The sequence below is a fragment of the Drosophila busckii genome, chromosome 3L (assembly GCF_011750605.1).
Source record: "Drosophila busckii strain San Diego stock center, stock number 13000-0081.31 chromosome 3L, ASM1175060v1, whole genome shotgun sequence".
Taxonomy (NCBI): domain Eukaryota; kingdom Metazoa; phylum Arthropoda; class Insecta; order Diptera; family Drosophilidae; genus Drosophila; species Drosophila busckii.
Genome location: NC_046606.1, coordinates 1,388,911 through 1,408,978, shown reverse-complemented (window position 1 = coordinate 1,408,978; position 20,068 = coordinate 1,388,911). Strand labels below are relative to the sequence as shown.

Sequence of the window (20,068 nt, the reverse complement as noted above, 5' to 3'; positions counted from 1 at the left end):
AATTTTTTACTCAAAATAACAAGCAAAGGCAGCAAAATAAATTAACAAGTCACGCAGTCCTCAAAAAAAAAATAAGAAAAAAAATGTAAATAAATTTATATTATATATATTATATTTAAAAAAAATATATATTTTTTTCCAATTTATTTAGATGTGTATTTTGCTGATAAATATAAAAAATATTTGTGCTGCTAAATTTATAGCATACTCTAGGGCAGTCTTAAAATTTTGAGATTTATCAGCAACATTTACATACAACTAGGCATAAATTATAAATAACTATTTTAATTAAGCATTAAATTAAATTATACGATAACTATTTTGATTAAGCATTAATTTAGTATAAATATTTTATACTATAAATTGTATACTAATAATTTTTCTATCCTAACACAGATGCTCTTGGAGAACACATGCTAACGGATATAATGAATAGCAATCAATACTCTGGCATCGAATTTGCCGACGGCGAAGATGGATTTCCAGCGTTTAAACTACTGCCCACGGCGGATGTGAAATCACCGTATAAAGTGTTGTTGCCGGAGAAGCTCAGCGAGTTTGCCGTGCTCATAACCTACAAACTGAGCTCCCTCAAGGGCGGCTATCTGTTCAGCGTGGTCAATTCACTGGACACATTGGTGCAGCTGGGCGTGGTGCTGTCGCCAGTTGTTAAAAACAGTTACAATGTTACGTTGGTCTATGCGCAGCAGGATGAGCCCGTTGGACGCAAGATAGCCAGCTTTGCGGTTACGCATGTGCCAAACAAATGGAATTCGATTGCGTTCCAGGTGTTTAGCGATAAGGTGAACTTTTACTATGACTGCGAACTGGTCAACTCGACAAACGTCGTGCGTGAGCCACTTGAGCTGATCTTCTCATCGGCCGCAACACTTTATATTGGCCAAGCGGGCTCCAATATCAAATGCCACTTTGAGGTAAGTGCCCCGACATCCGATTCTATAAAAAAAACATAATTATTGCAACGTAAACGGATTTGAAGTGGCAGCAACAGCTGCTAAAGCATTTAATTGAAATGTGCACTTGTAACGCTTTTGAAATATTTCTAAAGTGTTGAAAAAGCTTTTAAGCTTTTCACCACAGTTCACCACAGCGCCATTTCTAAACGCAGCGGCCAACTTTGGCAACAGCTTGCGCTCAATTTGTCGCTCAGTTTGAGTCAAAGGAGTTTAGTTAAACAGTTGGCAGGCATAGCAAGTTATTTTTTTTAAATAAATTAATAATATAAGAGCAATAACTTAAAAATTTAAGGCATAAGTATGCAAATGCTTTATTATAATTTTAAGTAATTTAAACTAAAGTGAATTAAATGCAGCAATGCATTTTGATTTAAGCGAAAATAATTAGATATTTAAACAGCTGCGGACATATTAATTAATAATGTTAGACGTAACATTTAAAAAAGCAAATCTTTGCTATATTATATATTCATTTATAAGCCAAGAATCGAAAGCTTTGATTCAAAACGGACTTAAGCAAATTAATTTAAACCTAACATCTATTAGGGCAATCTATAATAATCTAATACTAAAGGTAAATAGGCAAAAAGTATAAAAATGCTTTATTATAATTTATTCAATTCATTAAATTTATTTAAACTTAACATCTATTAGGGCAATCCATAATAATCTTTTCGTAAAGCTAAAAAGCCGAAACCTATAAGAATGTTTTATTATATTCAGCAATTAATTTTTGCTATATTTAAAATTAAATTAATTTGATTTAACTGCAACATTTGTTAGGCGTATGCTTAACAATTCGATCTTGTTTTAGATTATAATGTTTAAGCTAAAACTCAAGTGCGCTCAAGAGAGTTCAAGTCAAAAATCAAAGTTTGCTCTTGAGCGTGCTGCTCTCTCTTGTCGCTCTCTCGCTCTTTTCACATTCAGCAATTCAGCTGCAGTCGCAATTTCAGTTACGTTGTGCATGGCAGTTCGTCCTTACACTTGTGTATGTGTGCGTGTGTGTGTGTAGTACGGCCATGTTGCTTTGATTTTTGGGCGCACACGAGACGAGTGCGTTTACCTTTCTGTGAAGTCGACAGTCAGTCGCGTTCGTTGCCGCAAACCGTTAACATGTGCGTACGGGCAGCAATAAAACTGCAACAATTGTTGAACAGCAGCAGCGCGTTGAACGTTCAAGTTACCGTTACGCTTGCCGCTGCCACTGCCACTGCCGTTTACCGCAAACGTCGTGCGTTCTTCTGAAGTGTAGCACTCGGGCAAAGAAATAAACGCAATGTGATTTATGCCCAAAAATTAAAAGTAAAAAGGCAAAAGTGCAAGCGCGTCAAGTGTCCGTGTCAATTAAAATTCAATTATGCGTGCAAAAATGAAGGAAAAGCGACGCAAACGTTTGAAGTTCATGCAACAATCGACAAAGTTGCTTACTTAATAATAATAACTGCCAATCCGTAGAACAAATCATATCTGCAATCTACTTATCGAAATAAACATACAGCATGCATATCAGAGCATATATCAGGCTAATCATAAGCCAACTATAAAGCAAAAAAAATCTAATTTGTTGCATATCGCGTGTAGCAGTAATGGTCAAGTATTAAAAACTAACGGTTACTGTCGTCGTCGTTGAAACAAAAACAACAAATAATTTGTTTGCCAACAAACATACGCCGCTCGTTTATTGTTGTGCATTTTTTGCGTTGTTGTTTGTTATAATTATAAATTATTGTTGTACGTTCGTTTATTGTGTGTGTGCGTGTGCGTTGTCGCTTGAGAAAATTTTGAAAAGCCGCTAAAGCTAAATGCATGCGGCAAATGAAAATCAATCAATTGCATAAAATGCATGTGCTGTGAACGAGAAAATTAATTGTGCACAGCGTGGAGCAGCAGACACAGACACTCGCCTATTGCTGTCTCGCTCTGTCAATGCCACAAACAAACATCACAACACAACACATCAGTTGTGCATATAGCAAACAAATTTCTGTGTTTTTATTTGCCTTTTTTTTCATCGTCGTCGTTGTCATTTGTAATTACAAATGTGAGCGCGTTAATAAAATTAAATTTTTTGACTACAGTGTATTTAAATTATCTGTGATTTTTTAACAAAAAACAAAAACACATATCGTTTAAACAAGGTAACTATAAAACACACACATATATATATTATATATGTATGCGTGTGTGTATTGTCATAATGGTTTGAATGTCTTGAGCTCAGGCTGTTGCCTATTAAATTGAGCATTGGCTGCGCATAAATTATGACGAAAGTCCTAAGCTAAGGTTCAAAGCATGCTAAGGGGTTCACACACACACATACGCATATTGTTTATGCGTTTTGCTTCAAATCAAAGGCAAACTCATTTAAGTAGCACAGCAGCTCAGCTCAGCTCAGCTCACAACGTTCGTTCTGAGCTCTATAAGCAGCATATGCATATTAAAGCAGCACATGCTTGCCGTATGTGTTATATTGCGTATACGCAATGCATACACTAGCGCATGTGGAAAGCAATACTTATTATTTATTTCTGTGGCAAACAACACAACGTTCAGTTGGGCTGCTTAATTTATTGAATAAAAGCGTTCAGCTTTTTTAATGAAACACACACACACATACATACACAGATAGCAAACGCCTATTATTGATTATGAATTTACTTCTCTCTATATATAGTGTACATAATAATTAGGCATGGCTTCATAATAAAAGTTCTTGCTGTTGTTGCTACAAGTTTTGTAGATTTAATTAAATAGCTTGCGTTGGGCTGTGCAACAATAAAAGCCAAAGCTAGCGTCTTAAATAGTTTACTCAGTCAACCAACTTAGTTCAGTTGTCTGTACTTCTTTTGTTTGCTTGTGTGTGTGTGTTGTCTTTCATTTAACTAACAAAACATGCGCTGCTTGTTTACAACAATTTATAAGTTGCTTAATATCGTTTAATTGCATTTAACTAATAAAACAGCATTCGATTTAAACTTGACAAGCTGCGCATATTTTTAAAGCTTAAGCAGCAGTTTTGTAGTTGTAGCTAGTAGTACTATAAGCTGTCTTAAACTATCAATAAACTGACAGCCTAACAAAAAAAAAAAGGAGAAGAGCAAAGGAAAATTCAAATAAAATTTAGTACATGCATTTTCTGCTGTCGCAGCTGTGATAAAACCCAAACGCATGCAAGACTTGCAGATGCTGTAGTAAAAAGGTCTTTTAGATTAGCATAGCAACATATAAATTGTAGACAGTAGCGTGCAAAAGTAAACAGACTGTTTAAAAATATGTTTGCTGCTTAGTTTTTTACTTTAGAATATAAAAACTGAGGTGAGCGTAAGTATGCTATCGCGATACCGCGAAAGTATCGTATATCACGAAATTGAGATTTTGATGCAAACTTGTTCTAAAGTGCACAATTTATCATCTGGATAAATATTAGCATGATATTCTCTATAGTTATAAAGATAGAGTGAAATTACTTCTTTGATTTTGATCAGGGCTATACCAGAAATAAATCATTATAAACGCTCTTCTGTAAAATTTGTTCTTTTGACATACGATACTTTTGCGGAAATGCGTCGATATGTCTTAGAAATTATTTATATTTGTTTTTGCTGTTATAATTGTTTAGAATTCTTTAAAAATTCCCTCTTTGTTTTTAAATTTTTGCTTACACTTTTTAGCTTAAGTTTGAAAAAATGCTGCATTTATTTAGAGCCAATGAAACAATCATTGAAAATATATTTTTAGCAACTAATAATGCAAACATAATCATATGTCTGGCTTAGAAAAAATATACAACAAAAAGAAAATTATTTTTTTGTTGTTAAAGTTCTTTAAAAATACCAACCTTGCAAGCAACTTTTTTTTTTTAAATTTTTTGCTTACACTTTTTAGCTTAAGCTTGAAAAAATGCTTCATTTATTGGCTTTAAATGAATAATGAAATAATCATTGATGAAATTATAATTTTAGCAACTAATAATGCAATGATAATCATATGTCAGACATATTAGCAAAAATATACAATAAAAAGCAAATAGTTTCTTTGCTATTAAAATTCTTTAAAAATTCCAATCTCAAGACTAACTTTTTATTTTTTAATTTTTCGCTTACACTTCTTGGCTTAAGTTCATAAAAATTCACAATACATTTGAAGCCAATGAAACAATCATTTATCCAAAAATATTCTTAGGCTTTTATTAGCGTCTGAATAACAAGCTGCGCCCATTAAGTTCCAATTGTGAGCTTAAATGTTAAACAACTTTGCCATATTTAGTTTCTAAAATTGTTACAGCGTCTGTTACAGTCGGTTAGCGCTCAGCTGTACACTTTTTATGTAGTTTTATTGCAGCTCGTTAAAAGCATAGCCCAAAAAACATATAATATATATAGCATATATACATTGAACTATAGAAAATTTTATGTTATGCTCAATCAACATAAATTATGCAAATGTGAGCGACTTTAATTAACGCTTAGAGACTTAAATGTTTAGTGATAGTTACGCTGACAAAAAAATGCGTACAAGCGCTTAACTTGTTATTAATTTAAGCAGCGCTTACAATACACACATGTGTGTGTGTGTGTGTGTGTGTGTGTGTGAGTTTGAAGTTTTGAAGGCGACTGTCAAAGTCGTTGGGCCAAAGTGCCTGCTATCGATCAAACTCAGTGAAGCAGTCGCTGCTGTCTGCCCTAAAGGCCTACTGTTGACATTTTATTGTGCTTACTGCTAGCTCCTGTGACTTGCCCCACTACGTCCTGCGTCGCATGTGTGACACATGCTTAAACCTTGCCTCAGTTTGTACTACATACAGCAGTTAGTCATTGTTACTCGTGTTCTTACACGCTGTAGAACAAACGAAAAATGTCGCATTGTTTAGCAGATTTATTTCTAATCAGCTCAGTTATATATCCATGTGTGCTATATGAAGAGTCTTGCGCTGTCGACTACGCACTGCGCTTAAGTTTTTTCTGCTGCTGCTTGCCTTTGACAAAAGACATGCGAAATGAAATTATGTTAAACGGAAATTTCCTTTTGTGTCTGTCTCTGTGTGTGTGTGTGTGTGTGTGACAAACGTTGCTTATTAAAAATAACATGTCAAAGTGTGTCAAAAGTAAATGCGTCCGCCTCTGTAGCCTTAACATGTTGCATACATTATCTTCATTAGCCGCTAATGCTTTGGCCAGCTATAAAACTGAAAAAAAGGGTCCAAGGACTCACTGACATACATTTACCCCCTTTTGACAACTTGGCTAAAAGTCATTACTCATTTCGGGGCGTACTTAATTTGCAGATATGAACATTTTCTTATCGCCCACGACGTAGCCGTAGCCTTAAAGTTTCTTTTTTCGTAGGTAATTTCATTAGGCAAAACTTGAGCCATGTCAAAAACTTTAAGCTTAAACAGTGCTGCTGCTACTGCTGCAGCCGTAGAATTTTAATGCTGCGTTAAGTTCGCGTGCAGGGGGTGCGGGGGCCAAGAAAAAAAACTTTTTCTTTGCGGCAGCCAAAAAGAAAGTTGGTTTTAACACCAGAACACACACATACAAACAAAAGAGAGCATGAGCAAGCAGCTGTAACTGCGGCTCAGTCAATAAGTACATCAAGGTGTTTGGGTCAGGTGGGCGTGGCAGCCTCTTTAGTAGACAGACACGATTATCGTAATTATGTAGCATACTTTTATGCGCGCGGCCTCTTACGAGCTACAGAGCTAAGCTGCCGCTAAGTATTGTGTGTGCGCTTGTATGCGTGTGTGTGTGTGTGTATCCTTTCTGTGCATGTGCGTGTGTGTGTGTTTGCTGTATTTCAACTTTTACCGCAATTATGTTGCTTGAAAAAAGTTGGCACTCGTGCCTTTTTTACTTTTTATATTTATTTTTTGTGCGGCTCAAGGACACGCCCTTTGCCGTTTTTGCCTAAATAAAGCCCCAGTTAGGCTTAAGCAGCTAGGCAACGGCAACGGCAACGACTTTCGCTTTGCTTCTTTCTTGTGCACATAATTCAATATTTTTGCAAATAAACTTGTTGGCAGCTTAACTTTTCATAAAGTTTTACAACAGCTGACAGGCCAAAAAAATACAAATAAAATAAAAATACGTGTAGCTAAAGACATTCAAACCATTTTGTGTGTGCCAAACAATTAATTTAACTTACATCTATGCATTTATTTACAGCCGCGCGTTGTAGTGTGTGTTGTGTGTAGTTTAAGTGCGTGTGTGCGTGTGTGTATGTGTGTGTTATAAACAACGAAACGCATTAACAATGGCAATGGTCATTTCAACGCGCGCGAAACTCGTGATAACCGCGCTCATACTTTTCTTTCTGCTCGGCGTTGTGTTGGTCACGGGATCAACCAAAGGTTGGTTCATACCCAATCGCTATAACGGCGAACGTGTGGCAGCCAGAATACAGGTAAATGTTAAAGCAACAAGTTTGCTGTTGTTGTTGTTGCTACATTAAGTATGAAAAAATACTCGACAATTAATTATAATTATTGTAAATAACATTTGTGTGTGTGTTAAACTGTGTAATTTGTAATTTGTAATGTTTAATGCTAAAAAATGTTTGACTGCAAGCAACACGCACACAAGCGGCGCATGCCACAATGTGTGGCAAGCAAATGAAATATGCAAACTAAAGTTTATTGTGACAAATGCGGCATGACAGGCCGCCCAACTGCTGCCCCAACTACAAATCTACACTTAAATAAAAAACACATTCTAATTATGCCAACTTTGACCTCTGGACACATGTGAGATAAATTGATAAGCTCAGGAAAATTATAAAAAACTTGCAAATGAGCGTAGCTTTACACATGGCGTATACGCAATGTGCTCCTTTTTATGTAAATGTGCGCTACTTATGTTTGTTATGCTCTTTGACTTGTAGTTAGCTCAAGTGGAATTTTAAATAAATGAAGCTGCTATAACTTGGATTTTTAAAGCTTTTAAACAATCGATGCTTTTAGTGCTAAAAAGCATTAAATGCCATATATATTTATATCGACTAAAAGTATTTTTGGCAGCCACAACATTAATATTTGATTTATGCAAAGCAACAAAAAATAAATGCAATATGCATTTAAATAAGAGCTGCAAAATTGTTGTTAAAGCAGAAGCAGCGCATATGCAATTTGCAATTTACAATTTACAATTTTCAATTTGTTTAGCGCACTTGCAACCAACTAAAAGCAAAGAAAACAGCGCAACTGCCAATCAGCAGCAGCAAAGTGCTGGGCCCAGTCTAATACCTGCATAATTGTTGTGCTAATTTTGTTAGCACACGCCCAGTTAATGTTTCTATTGACACCCGTAGCAGCAGTAAGGGGCGTGGCTGCGGCTAACAGCATTTGCTGTTTGCCTGGCACTGCTTTGACATTGTTTAGCGCTAAGGCTAAGCTACGCTGCATGGTGATTAAACTAATTTAATGCAGCGCAAAGAAAACGAATAAAAAACAAACCACAACTGGGCGTTGTGCGCAGCTAATAAAAAAAGCAGCACAAAGTGTCGCAACACGCAGTTAGCTAGACAAACTGACTATTTGATATATAACTACAGTCAATATGTCGTTTGTGTGTTACAAACTTTTGCAATAAAAATCTAAATAAAAAGCGAGCAGCGAGCAGCGACTGTTGCGATTGTTAATAAACTCATTTGCGCTCTCTTTCTTGCAGGCGGCGTTGCCCTTCAAGTTCATTAGCAGTAGCTAACATTACAAGGACTTGTTGTTGCTGTTAATTATGCGCTGGTGTGTAACTTGAGTTGAGGTAGAACGCCGCGTAGCTGGAAATTTATAAAAGTTACACGTAGATTGACAGGCAATTTGTTTGCCTGCATTGAAACGGTCAAACTTACAACACTCACTCTATCCCTCTCCCACTCTCTCTCGCTCTCGCTCTCTCTATGTTTGTTTGTTTGCTTGTGTTACCGCCATTAGTGTAGCTGCCTAGCAAGAATAACAATAACCACAAGCACTATTACCTTTCATTAGTGCCTAATTACCTAAAAGCGAATTTTCGTACGTAAGGCAATTATTGTAAATGGCAAAATGCATTGAATTTGACTAAACTGATAAGCTCTTCTAGTCTGTCTGTCTGTCTATGTGTGTGTGCGTCGTTATTAGCTGTGAGCAATAGAGTGACATGAACACTTAGTGCCATAATTTGTGGCTTGTTCAGCTCTAATTGACAGCACATCAAACATACTTGTGCTTTAGTTGCTGCGACTAGCAGTTACGCTTTATGGCCTCAGCTAAGCTGCTAGTCACTTGAGTCATTTATTAGTTAACGTACACGCTCAAGTCTTTAACTAAATTGTTGCCTAACTAGCTGCAATTTAGCTACATTAATTTTTAACTTGAATTAACTCCAAGTGGGAAACCAACTCCAAAGCGCTTCGCTTATTGTTTTTCATATTTTACTTTAGACATTTCAAAGCTTTTACTTTTTATATCACTATAGATATATTAATTTTTAACGTACGATATGCATTAGTAGAATTTGCTCTAGTTGACAAACCTTTTAACAATTTCTAGCACCAACTTCTAAGCGCTTCGCTTGTTGTTCTTAATATTTTACTCTAGCAGTTTCAAAGCTTTCACTTTCTGAATTATATATATTAGTAAAATTTATTCTATGCCAAACAGCTTTGAAATATGTTTCAGTATTAACTCTATGCCGCTTCACTCAATGTTTTGCTACTTCAAAAATGTTCAAAGCTTTGAATTTAGCATTAGTAGAATCAACTCTATGCGAAAAACCCTTTAATAATTTCTAGCACCAACTTCCAAGCGCTTCGCTTAATATAATATAATATTAATTAATATTTTACTTTTAAAATCCCAAAGCTTTTACTTTATAAATTTCAACTCAAGCCACATATAGAGCAGTCAAATTTATTCTAAACCAAACAGCTTTGAAACATATTTCAGTATCAACTCTTAAGACGTTTCCACTCAATGCTTTGCTACTTCGAAAGCTTTGAATTTTTGTTTCAGGATCTACTCAGAATTCTTCAGAACTTTCTACTTTAAATTTGTCTTTTAATTTTCTGAGTATTTATTGCATTTATATTTATTTTTTATGTCTAAAAATATTTTTTGGATTCAATATCGCTTCAGAATTTTCTACTTTCTTTTGCTTCATATTTACTTCAGCATTTTTGAGTATTTTTTGTATTTCTATTAATTATTTTTCTTTTAAATTGTCTAAAGCTTTGAATTTTTTATTCAAGATCTATTCAGAATTCTTAAGGATTTTCTACTTTAAATTTGTCTTTTAATTTTATGAGTATTTATTGCATTTATATTTATTTTTGATGTCTTTAAAAATATCCAAAAGCTTTGAAATTTGGATTCAGAATTTTCTACTTTCTGCTGCTTCACATTTGTCTTTTTATATTTATTGTATTTCTATTTATTTCTTATGCTTTTAAAAATGTCCAAAGCTTTGAACGTTTGATTCAAGATCTGTTCAGAATTTTGTGCTTCAATTCTTCAGAATTTTCTACCTTTTTCTGCTTCAACTTTGTCTTTGCATTTCTGCTTGAGCATCTTTGAGTATTTTTTGTATTTCTATTTATTTTTTGTCTTTTAAAATGTCCAAAGCTTTGCATTCTTTATTCAAGATCTCTTCAGAATTTTATACTTTCTGCTGCTTCAACTTTGTCTTTGAATTTTTACTTGAGTATTTATTGCATTTCTATAATTTGCTATGTCTAGCATTTAGTCATTAGCTTTAGTTATTGCTTGTTTATTGATTATCTCTCTATAGATTCAATCTCAGTCCTTGACTTTCAACAACTTTTCAACTTGCTCAATACTAAATTAACTGCAATTTATAGTGCCGTGTCAACAGCTGCACTTGATCAACTATATATCATGCATAATATATCTAACTTAGCTGCTAAAACGTTTGCTAAACAAATTGAGCTCCCAACTGAAGAAAGACTGTGCGTCTGTGTGTGTGTGTGTGACATTGTAATAAAGTAACTAAGCATAACGACTACATACTCGCTGATTTACGATGCTCACTCTCGCACACTCTATCTTTCTTTCGCTCTCTCTCTGTGTGTGTTACGCCCATTCTCAGCTGGGCAATAAAAAACTCAAGGAAGCGCCACACATGCCATTAGATTTGCTCGAGCATTTTTGCTAGTCATATATTTATGAATGTAGTCGCTGCTACCTGCTCCCCATTGCTGCTGCTGCTGCTGCTGTTGCTGCTGCCTTTGCTGGCAATAAATAATGAAAATATCAAAATATGTGAGCGTACAACTCCCAGCTGAAAGCAAACTACAGCACAAATAGTTGTGCATAAACATATGACTGCATTACGTTTATAATAATATTTTATTAAGCAGCCAAAGTGCAGCTCCAACTTCTAGTTTGATGTCTAAGATAGCAAAGTTTTGCTATCTGTGACTTCTGGTGGTTTTGTCTTTGCCTATCGCGCCCCGAAACTTTTGCATGTCAGCTAAATGTTCGAACGCAAAACTTGTTGCATTGACAGTTTGTACAACTGGGGGGGGGGCAAATGCCACATGCTGCACGTTGGCGATAAGATAAGCGATGTTGCAACCTGCTGCAAGTTTTCGTTCGTTCGCTTCCCCATTTTATTTTTCGGTACGCACATTGCAGCGGCAACCTAACTGACTCGACCTGCTTACAATATAAATAGCACTGATTTGTGCACACTTTGGGGCCACGCCCACAAGCGCCCACCACAGGTTTTTAGCCTCAGCACGTGCATATCTTTTATCAGTGCCTGCTCTAACTGCCTGGCAACCCAAAAGTTAAGCCAACCAAGCATGCAACCCATTTGTTTATTATGAAAATACTGTGTGTGTGCTTCGCTCTTTATGTGTGTGTGTGTGTGTGTGTGTGTTAGCGCTCTGGGAGCCATGTGTGTGGCCACAAAAACCTTTAAAACGTTGACACACTTCACATGTAGGTTGTGTTCGCCGCTGGCGCCTCTGCTCAGCCTCCTCAGCCTCGACTCAACTCAACTCAACTCGACTCGACTCGACTCGCTCGTTGCTGTTTTGGGCGCTGCATTTCCGGCTGAATGGTGTCTCGAACTAAGCTGACAAGGCGTACAGTATTTATCCGATAAATGCAATTTAGAGCTGCTAAGCAAATGTTGCTTATTATACGTTAAAGTATTTTAGCTGCAGCTTTAAGTGCGTCTAAAGTTTGCTTTAGCAGCTTGGCTAATGTTCATTAGCTGTCTTTTATTTTTATAAATTTAAAAAAAAAAATCGAAAAAAATCCCAAATAAATTAAGCAAAAGCTTTATCATGCTCACGATCTGTTCTTTGGAATTATTCACTTATCAATTTGCCAATCGTTGACAGCATTATTTTATTTATATAAATACTTAAATAATAAATCAGCTAAAGTTTCAACTATGTCTAAAGTCTGACTTAGCAGCTTGGCTAATGAGCATAAGCTGAGTTTTATTTCTATAAACTTTAAATGCCAAAGTTCATAATTTAATTTAACAAAAAGAAGTTGACAGCCTTGCTTATTATTTTATTTAAATAATTACTTTTAATTCATTAAATCAAAAGTATTTATTTCAACTTTGTCTATAAAGTGTGTTTAAGTAACTTGGCTAATGAGCATAAGCTGGGTTTTATTTCTATAAACTTTAAATGGCAAAGTTTATAATTCATAATATAATTTAACAAAAAGAAGCTCAAATAAATCAAACAAAAGGCACATCATGTTCTCGATCTGTTCAGAACGTAACTATGAAATTATTCATATATCAATTTTCTATTGTTGCCAGCCTTGCGCATTATTTTATTTAAATAATTTCATTTAATCTACTTAAGAACATTTTATTTTATATTGTTGACAGCTATGCGCATTATTTTAGTTAAATAAATACTTTTAATTCATTAAATCAACTTGAGAACTAAATTTGCTCGCCTGCTATGAATTCAATTAAATATTTACAAATTCATAGCTAAATAAACTTTAATCAGCAAGCATTGGAAATTAGATAACGAGCCCAATTTGCACACCCATTAGTGGCTTTGTTTTTAATGATAATTGAGAGTTGCAAGTTTTGTTGTTGCACATCGCGTGTGTTTACTGTAGTTGTCACTTTAAAGCCAACTATATTGACTTTGAAGCATAAAAAGCTTTTACAGATTCGCTAGGGAGCGCTGTGCGCTTTATTAACATGAGAGTGAGATTGAGAGCAAAGTGACGGGAGAGGCAAGAAGAACTCGCTGCTAAGTACGTATGGGTGTGGGCTCGACCAGCATGGACTCGACTGGCTCCAGCGCCGGCAGCAGCGGCAGCTGTTCCACCTCAAATAAATCACAAATGTTGAGTAGAAAGTGTTTCAAGCTGCTCATGCGTTTGTGCAGCTGAAGAAAGCAGCGCTCATCGAAGATTTTCAAGCAGACGCGTGCCTGCGTATCCTTTGACTCGGCGCGTTCGCAGTGCAAACGTCGCTGTTGCAATTGCTTGCTGCACATGCGATTGCAGCAATTGATGTAATTAATTAAATCCTTTATCAAACTCTGAGCTAAGCGATAACGTCCGTGCAGCTGCAACTTTAACTCACGCTGATGCATAAAGTCGCGTAATTTACAAACAATCGCCTGCAGTTCGTCGGGCAAACCCTTCAGCACGCTTTGTGTTAAATAATATAAGCCCTAGAATAAAGCATAAATAGCATTTATAGTTTAAATAGCAATTGTTTAGTTAGACTTACATGCATATCCGTCATTTTGTGCAGCTGCGAGTAGAGCGAATAGTCGGGCCACCAGTCGCCGGTGTTTGCCTCTTGCTGCGGCTCCGCCAACATGCGAGTGCACAGAATCTTTTGCAGCCGCTCGATGCGTGGCACCAACAGCTCACCAATCAAACGACGCACGTCTGCATTAACAGTTAGCGTGGCACGCGGCTTGCTGCCAACAGCTTGCATTTTAATGGCTGCCATTTGGCAAATTTAAGCTTAAGTAATAAACTAAAATTAAATTGACTGCTGTCTGACTGACTGTGTGGATTTTTGTTTTATGAATGTGTTGCTTTTGTTTATAAGCGCTTAACATGTAAGCAAAAGTCAACTTGAATTTTTAAAAGCTTGCTGCTTCGAATATCGTATTCATAATATAAGCTATGAATAGCTCAAGGATGCCATTTGCATTCAGTTGCTGCTGCTGCTGAGCAGCTTTGGCTTAGCATTTCAAAGGTATTTGAGTTTCAGACCCCACTCTCTCTCTCTATAATATAAACATTTAAAAGCGCTCATATATATAATAGCTATGTGTGTGTGTGTCTTTTGTTTAAACTACGTGCTGGCATAAGCAGCTCAACGCTTTCAGTTATTGCTTGAATTGGCATTGCGAAAATTGCATTTAATATTAAATAGCTTATGTTATCTACTCGAGTTGTTGCACATTTAGCATAAGCATATTAATTTTACATTCAATGCGACGACTAAATTGTTGAAATTTATGCCTTAATCATGCATTGAAACTGTACACGCTGCGTATGCGTAATATTTGTGTTTCAAATTACGGATATTGAATACATTGTGTCATAATAATAATTATTTAATTTACTACAGATCAAAGTACAAGCATGTATAATAGCATTGACTGCTTAAAATAAGTAAAAGTTAAAGCAAACTGCAACATGCTGCGTATACGTAATATTTTTGATAAAATTACACATTCGAATTTACTACATATTAGACAGATTAACATATATTTATATTTGTTTTAACTACTTAAAATAAGTAAAAGTAAATGCAAACTGCAACACGCTGCGTATACATAATATTTTTGATAAAATTTCTCATTGAATAAGTACATTGCGTATGCTTAATATATGAAAAAATTACTACATATTAGACAGATTGGCACACAAATATTTATAATTGCATTGACTGCTTAAAATAGGTAATAAAATAAGTATACGCTGCGTATACATAATATTTTTGTTAACATTGACAGATTAACAAACAAATATTTATATTTGTACTAACTAATTAAAATAAGTAAAAGTAAACGCAAACTGCCACACGCTGCGTATACATAATATATCTCTATTGAATTGCATACAGCCTATGCTGCGTATACTTAATATTTTGTTAATTTACTACATATTAGACAGATTAACATACGCAGCTGTATAATTGCATTAACTACTTAAAAGTAAGTAATCAAAACTAATGTTAAATGCATTGCGCATACGCCGCATGGGTCCAGCACAAACATTTCATTTGTATTATGTCTATAAAGTTTTTAAACAAAAACTCAAACACACATGTGCAGTTAACTTGTTGGTTTATGCCAAAATGAAATGCGTTTTTAGTGTAAGTGTGTGTGTGTGTGTGTGTGTGTCGCTTAAAACTAATTGTAGATGGCGCTTTGGCCAAATGCTTGTTGGCCATTGTAGCTGCTGCTGCTGCCTGCATATGTTGGTTTTTTGTTAGTTACTAGCCACATGCACATGCTCATGTGTGTGTAGCAATGTCTCTGTATGTGTGTGTGTGTGTGTGTGTGCATTGTTTGTGCTTTAGCCACAAAACAACAAAAAGTGGCAAGAGTAAAGAGCAAAGAACAGAGCACAAAACGCTTGCAGCAAGACAAGCGACAGTGATAGAGAGAAAAGCGACAGAATGGTGACAGTGCTAGGTAACTATATATATATATATACTATATAGTATATAGTTGGCATAACAACTTGCACAGATTTGTGTCAGCTCGTTTGAGAATTAGTTGTAGGTTTTAGTAAAATTAAAAAAAAATATAGAACGTTCGTTCGTCTTTGTTACTGCAGTCGAAAATTTTCACACATATGAGAGCAGACACCACTACACGCTTAACTTGAATAATTTATGCGCCGCAAAATGTGCAAAGCGTAACTTATTTAGATTATATGTCAGCCAAGTCGCTCATACATATAAAAACGCGCTTAGCCCTTTTTTTTAACTTTTTAGTCGCTGCCAAGTGTCCAAAGTCAAGTGCAAAAATATTAAGACTCTGCAGCTGGCTGCGCTGTCTACAACTTGGGCCGTTAAATTTTATATTGCTATAATAATTTAGCTTTAAAAACACAGGGCGCAGGGCGTGGCGCTTGCCCAAAAAAAAAACTTTAGCGCACGCATTTTAAACGGAAATAAAATAAAATTACAAAAAACACTGCGCAACTTTTTCACTGACGTTGCGATTGTTATCCCTGACAGGCCAAGTGATTTAGAAACTATGCCGCGCTGTATACGGTTTACCTTTTACAGTTATACGGCGCATGATAAACATCGCATGGGAGTGGGGGTGACTGCCTCATTGTCAGCCATAAATGTGAATTTATATTTGGCACTTGGAATTTCGTAGTAGCACAAGATAAAATATGTCATTAAAATAAGTTTGTAAACGAAATTGAATTGAAATTAGAATTTAAGTTTTCTTAGAAGTTGCTTTAACATACGCTTAAGCTTTTAGTCATATGTCTAAACACTTAAGTCTCAAGTCCATAAGCCAGGCGCACAGGATGGCACTTGGAATTTACCAAAGCCCGTAACTGCCTAAGTAAATATGCTGGGAAATTGTTAGAGCGGCTGTTTACATATTAAATGCGCTTCCATCGGCTTAATCAGCATTACAAAGTAATTAGAGTTAATTCTTTTGTGCGTGACACACACACACACACACACACAGACAAACACACACCTGTCTGCTTTTGTCACAAGATGATGCTACTTGGGAAAATATTTGACTGTGTTGGGGGGTGTTGGCAACTGTTGCGCGCGCTAAATTTACATGGTTAATTATCTATTAACTTGCGCATAACTTTTCATAAAATATATTAAGTGTATGTCGTTGCTTGGGGGCGCGACGCAGGAAGTTACTTAGTCACTACGCACGTTACGTATACGCATCCGTTTCCGTTGTTGCTTTTATGCATTAAGCGAATGCTCAAGCGCTGAGCGTAATGAAAACAAGTTATGCTAATCTTAATGCAGCATCAGCAGCAGCAGCTCTGGCTGGCATTCATTATATAAATGTATAAAATGTTTGTTTTGCGCTTTTGTTTTGTGTAATTTATGCTTATTTAATATTTGAGCATAATTAAAGTTTAATTTTAATTGCGCAGCCCGCAGGCAACGCAGGCAAAAGTTGCTGCTGCTGCTTTGTCAACTGTCAAAGTGAGGTCAAGAGCGATAAGCGACTGGAACTTTTGTTTAAATGTTGATTAGCTAGCGCTTAAAATCAGTGCTCTATCTATTTTATTTTTACAATTTGTACCCTTTTAGCCAAAACTCTGCGCAATCAGTCACAAATTTTTACGCATTATTGACACATTTTTGACAAATTGCTGGCGCGCATGAATTCCGATTGCGGGTTTGATGCGAACCTTTTTTTGTTATATTTTTATATTGTCTACGTGTTTGGCATGCACTACAAACTTGAAAGCCGCCCGCCCCCCCTTACCTGACAGCGTTAAGTTTTTGGACAGCTATGAAAAGTGGGACAAGAGGTCAACGTTATGGGTTTTTATTTGTGGAGCGCTTAGGTTGCGCTTGTTGTTTTCGTTGCTGCTCGACCCTTGTCAGCTTCTTCCTGCTTGAGAGAGCAGTTGTGTGTCCTTGCGCTGCTTTACCGTTGGCCTTAATTACGTGAGCCGGGCCAAGACAAAAACAAACTCGTGTGTATTTCTACACAGCAGTTAATTGCTCGTGGCGCCACTTGACCGAGCCGAGCTGCTGCTGCTGCTACTGCTGCAACTTAAAACAACAACAATACTTTTTTGTTGCTGCTGCTGCAGTCACGTTTTGATTACTTAAAGCAACTTTGCCTTTGACTGCGACTTGACCCACGCCCACGTCTTTTTTTTATGTGTCTGCTTTGATGTGCTCGCCTTGCTATCAGTTTCGTCTCTATTGTGTCGCCAGCGCAAAAGAAAAGCGAGAGAGACTTGAAAAGGGTTTCACATTTTTTGAAGCTATATGTATTTAGTATTGTCTATGTGTGTGTGTGTGTGTCTTTTAAGTAAAGCCTGCAGGCACAAGCTAAAGAGCAACTCACATGCTGTTACTTAATTCGTTTCAAGTGAATTTGCAATGCCAAAGCAGCAAACTTAAGTCAGTGAACTGTTTAAAAACAAAACTAGGCAGCCATATGTGCACTAGTTATTCTCTCAGTGCAGGCAGCTACATGAAATCAAAGCAAAGAAACAATAGAAAGCCAAAAGGAAAGCATAGCAAACTTTAAAATGGCGACTCCAATAGCAAAAAGGACACAGGCAACAAGCCGAAGCAGTTGCTAACGTTAGCGCAAGCAAATGGAGCACTGTGAGTTTTCACTTCAATGTTTATTGGCGGCCATTTAATGCACTCGATGCACGTTACGTATACGTAACGTTAGCCAAGTTTTGTGGGCCTGCTGCGCATATTAAGCCACGAAAACTACACGCAGCAGCAGCTCAGACTCAGACAGAGAGAACTTTTTAACTGGCTTGCATAAAAGCAAGTCCTGGGCTTGGTCTATGCCCATTACTATCAGTTACAATACTCGAGCCAGCCAGCCAGACAATAACAACAATGAGTGGAGTCTCTTGTGCTGCTCTCTAGTCCATTGTGGCCGAGTGTTTGCTGCCATTTTTATTTGAAAAGCTAACGGAACCAAGTTTATGGCAACTCCAGCTCTACCTGTAGCTTTGTCTGCATTGTGCATGTGCCTGCTGCTGCTGCATTGTTATGTTGTCTGCGTTTAGCATTCGTAACTAGCTTAGTTCAAGTCCCAGCTAAGTGCTCCCCACTCTATAGACTGTGTGTCAATGACCAGCAAATTAACATGCATAATTAATAACGATTTGCTGCCATAAAATTGCAGCCAACAATACAAATTTAATGCCTTACAAATTGATTGATTTATTATGCTCTGGCATATTTAGCAGCAGTTTTGTTGCTGCCACATTTACAACGTTGCAATAATTATGCTCTGAATATTATTTGTGCCTCTATCAATGAAACTTTTACCCCCCACAAACAATGCAGGGCTATTTAGAAAAAATCTATGTTTATACTAATCCGGATGCCATTAGTGTGGCATGCATGCCGCCACAAAAGCCAACAGTAGCAGTCACACTGCCACCGGTAAGTAAATGCACAAAGCAATGAGACGACGCTGCAGCTAAAATAGTTGAAAATTTAATATTGTATAAGCTGCAATTTGTTATATACGATTTAAATTATTTTTTATACATCATGCATTAATTTCGTTAAGTGCTGCGTACTTTAAATTAAGTCAATGAATTAAATTCGAATTCAGTTTGAAATGCATCAAAATCAAAGTTATGCGCTCAAAATTCAACAAATGCATTTAAATCGATGCATTCTTTTAAACTTTGTTGCTTATAAATTTTAATTTTTTATAAATTTTGTTTATCAAAATACTCAGAATCTGAATTAAACAAAGTTACCCAGCGATGCTTTGGAATTTGAATTAAGCCATGAATTGAAAAGAATCAGAATCAAAGTCAAAATTCAAAAAATGCATTTAAATTAATAATTTCACTGCATTCTTCACTCATTTTTAATTTTATATAATTTTGTCTATTAAAGGATTCAGAATCCAACAATGAGTTACCCAGCGATGCTTTGGAATTTGAATTAAGTCAATAGCATGAATTGAAAAGAATCAAAATCAAAGTAAATTCGTTAAAAATGCATTCTGAGCTCAAAATTAAAAAAATACATTTAAATTAATGCATTCTTTTAAAATCTGTTGTTTTTTTGATTTTTAATTCTTTATAATTTTGTTTATCAAAAGTCTCAGAAGCTGTTGGAATTTGAATTAAGTCAATTGAAAAGAATCAAAATCAAAGTTATACGTCAAAAATGCATTCTGAGCTCAAAATTCACAAAGTGCATTTAAATTAATTCACTGCATTCTTCACTCTGTTGTTTATAATTTTTAATTCTTTATAATTTTGTTTATCAAAGGACTCTGAATCCGATTTAAACAATGAGTTACCCAGCGATGCTGAATTTTCAGCATTACCCGATGAGTCCATGGTACGTTCCCCATTTATGAGTTTATAATTTAGTTGTGCTTATAATTTATGTTTATTT

The 20,068-nt window shown here is 35.9% G+C and overlaps 2 protein-coding genes across 15 annotated transcripts in view; one reads left to right on the top strand and one right to left on the bottom strand.

The window, feature by feature from the left end:
- LOC108600006 (collagen alpha-1(XV) chain) overlaps positions 1–20,068 on the top strand; it is a 54,424-nt gene that overhangs the window by 16,042 nt on the left and 18,314 nt on the right. For 10 of the 14 annotated variants that reach the window (XM_017987297.1, XM_017987306.1, XM_017987305.1 and 7 more), the window contains 3 exons: positions 397–935; positions 18,992–19,090; positions 19,940–20,011. In XM_017987297.1, the coding sequence (XP_017842786.1) occupies positions 397–935; positions 18,992–19,090; positions 19,940–20,011 (710 nt within the window). Of the gene's footprint in view, positions 1–396; positions 936–7,170; positions 7,383–18,991; positions 19,091–19,939; positions 20,012–20,068 lie in introns of those variants that run through there. The other 4 variants (XM_017987307.1, XM_017987308.1, XM_017987309.1 and 1 more) reach the window with 4 other exon arrangements.
- Positions 13,010–13,981, bottom strand: LOC108600009. Its single transcript, XM_017987312.1, has 2 exons — positions 13,700–13,981; positions 13,010–13,640 (listed from the first exon to the last, which is right to left on the bottom strand). The coding sequence occupies exons 1-2, from the start codon at positions 13,925–13,927 to the stop codon at positions 13,212–13,214; spliced, it is 657 nt and encodes a 218-aa protein (XP_017842801.1). The 5' UTR covers positions 13,928–13,981; the 3' UTR covers positions 13,010–13,211.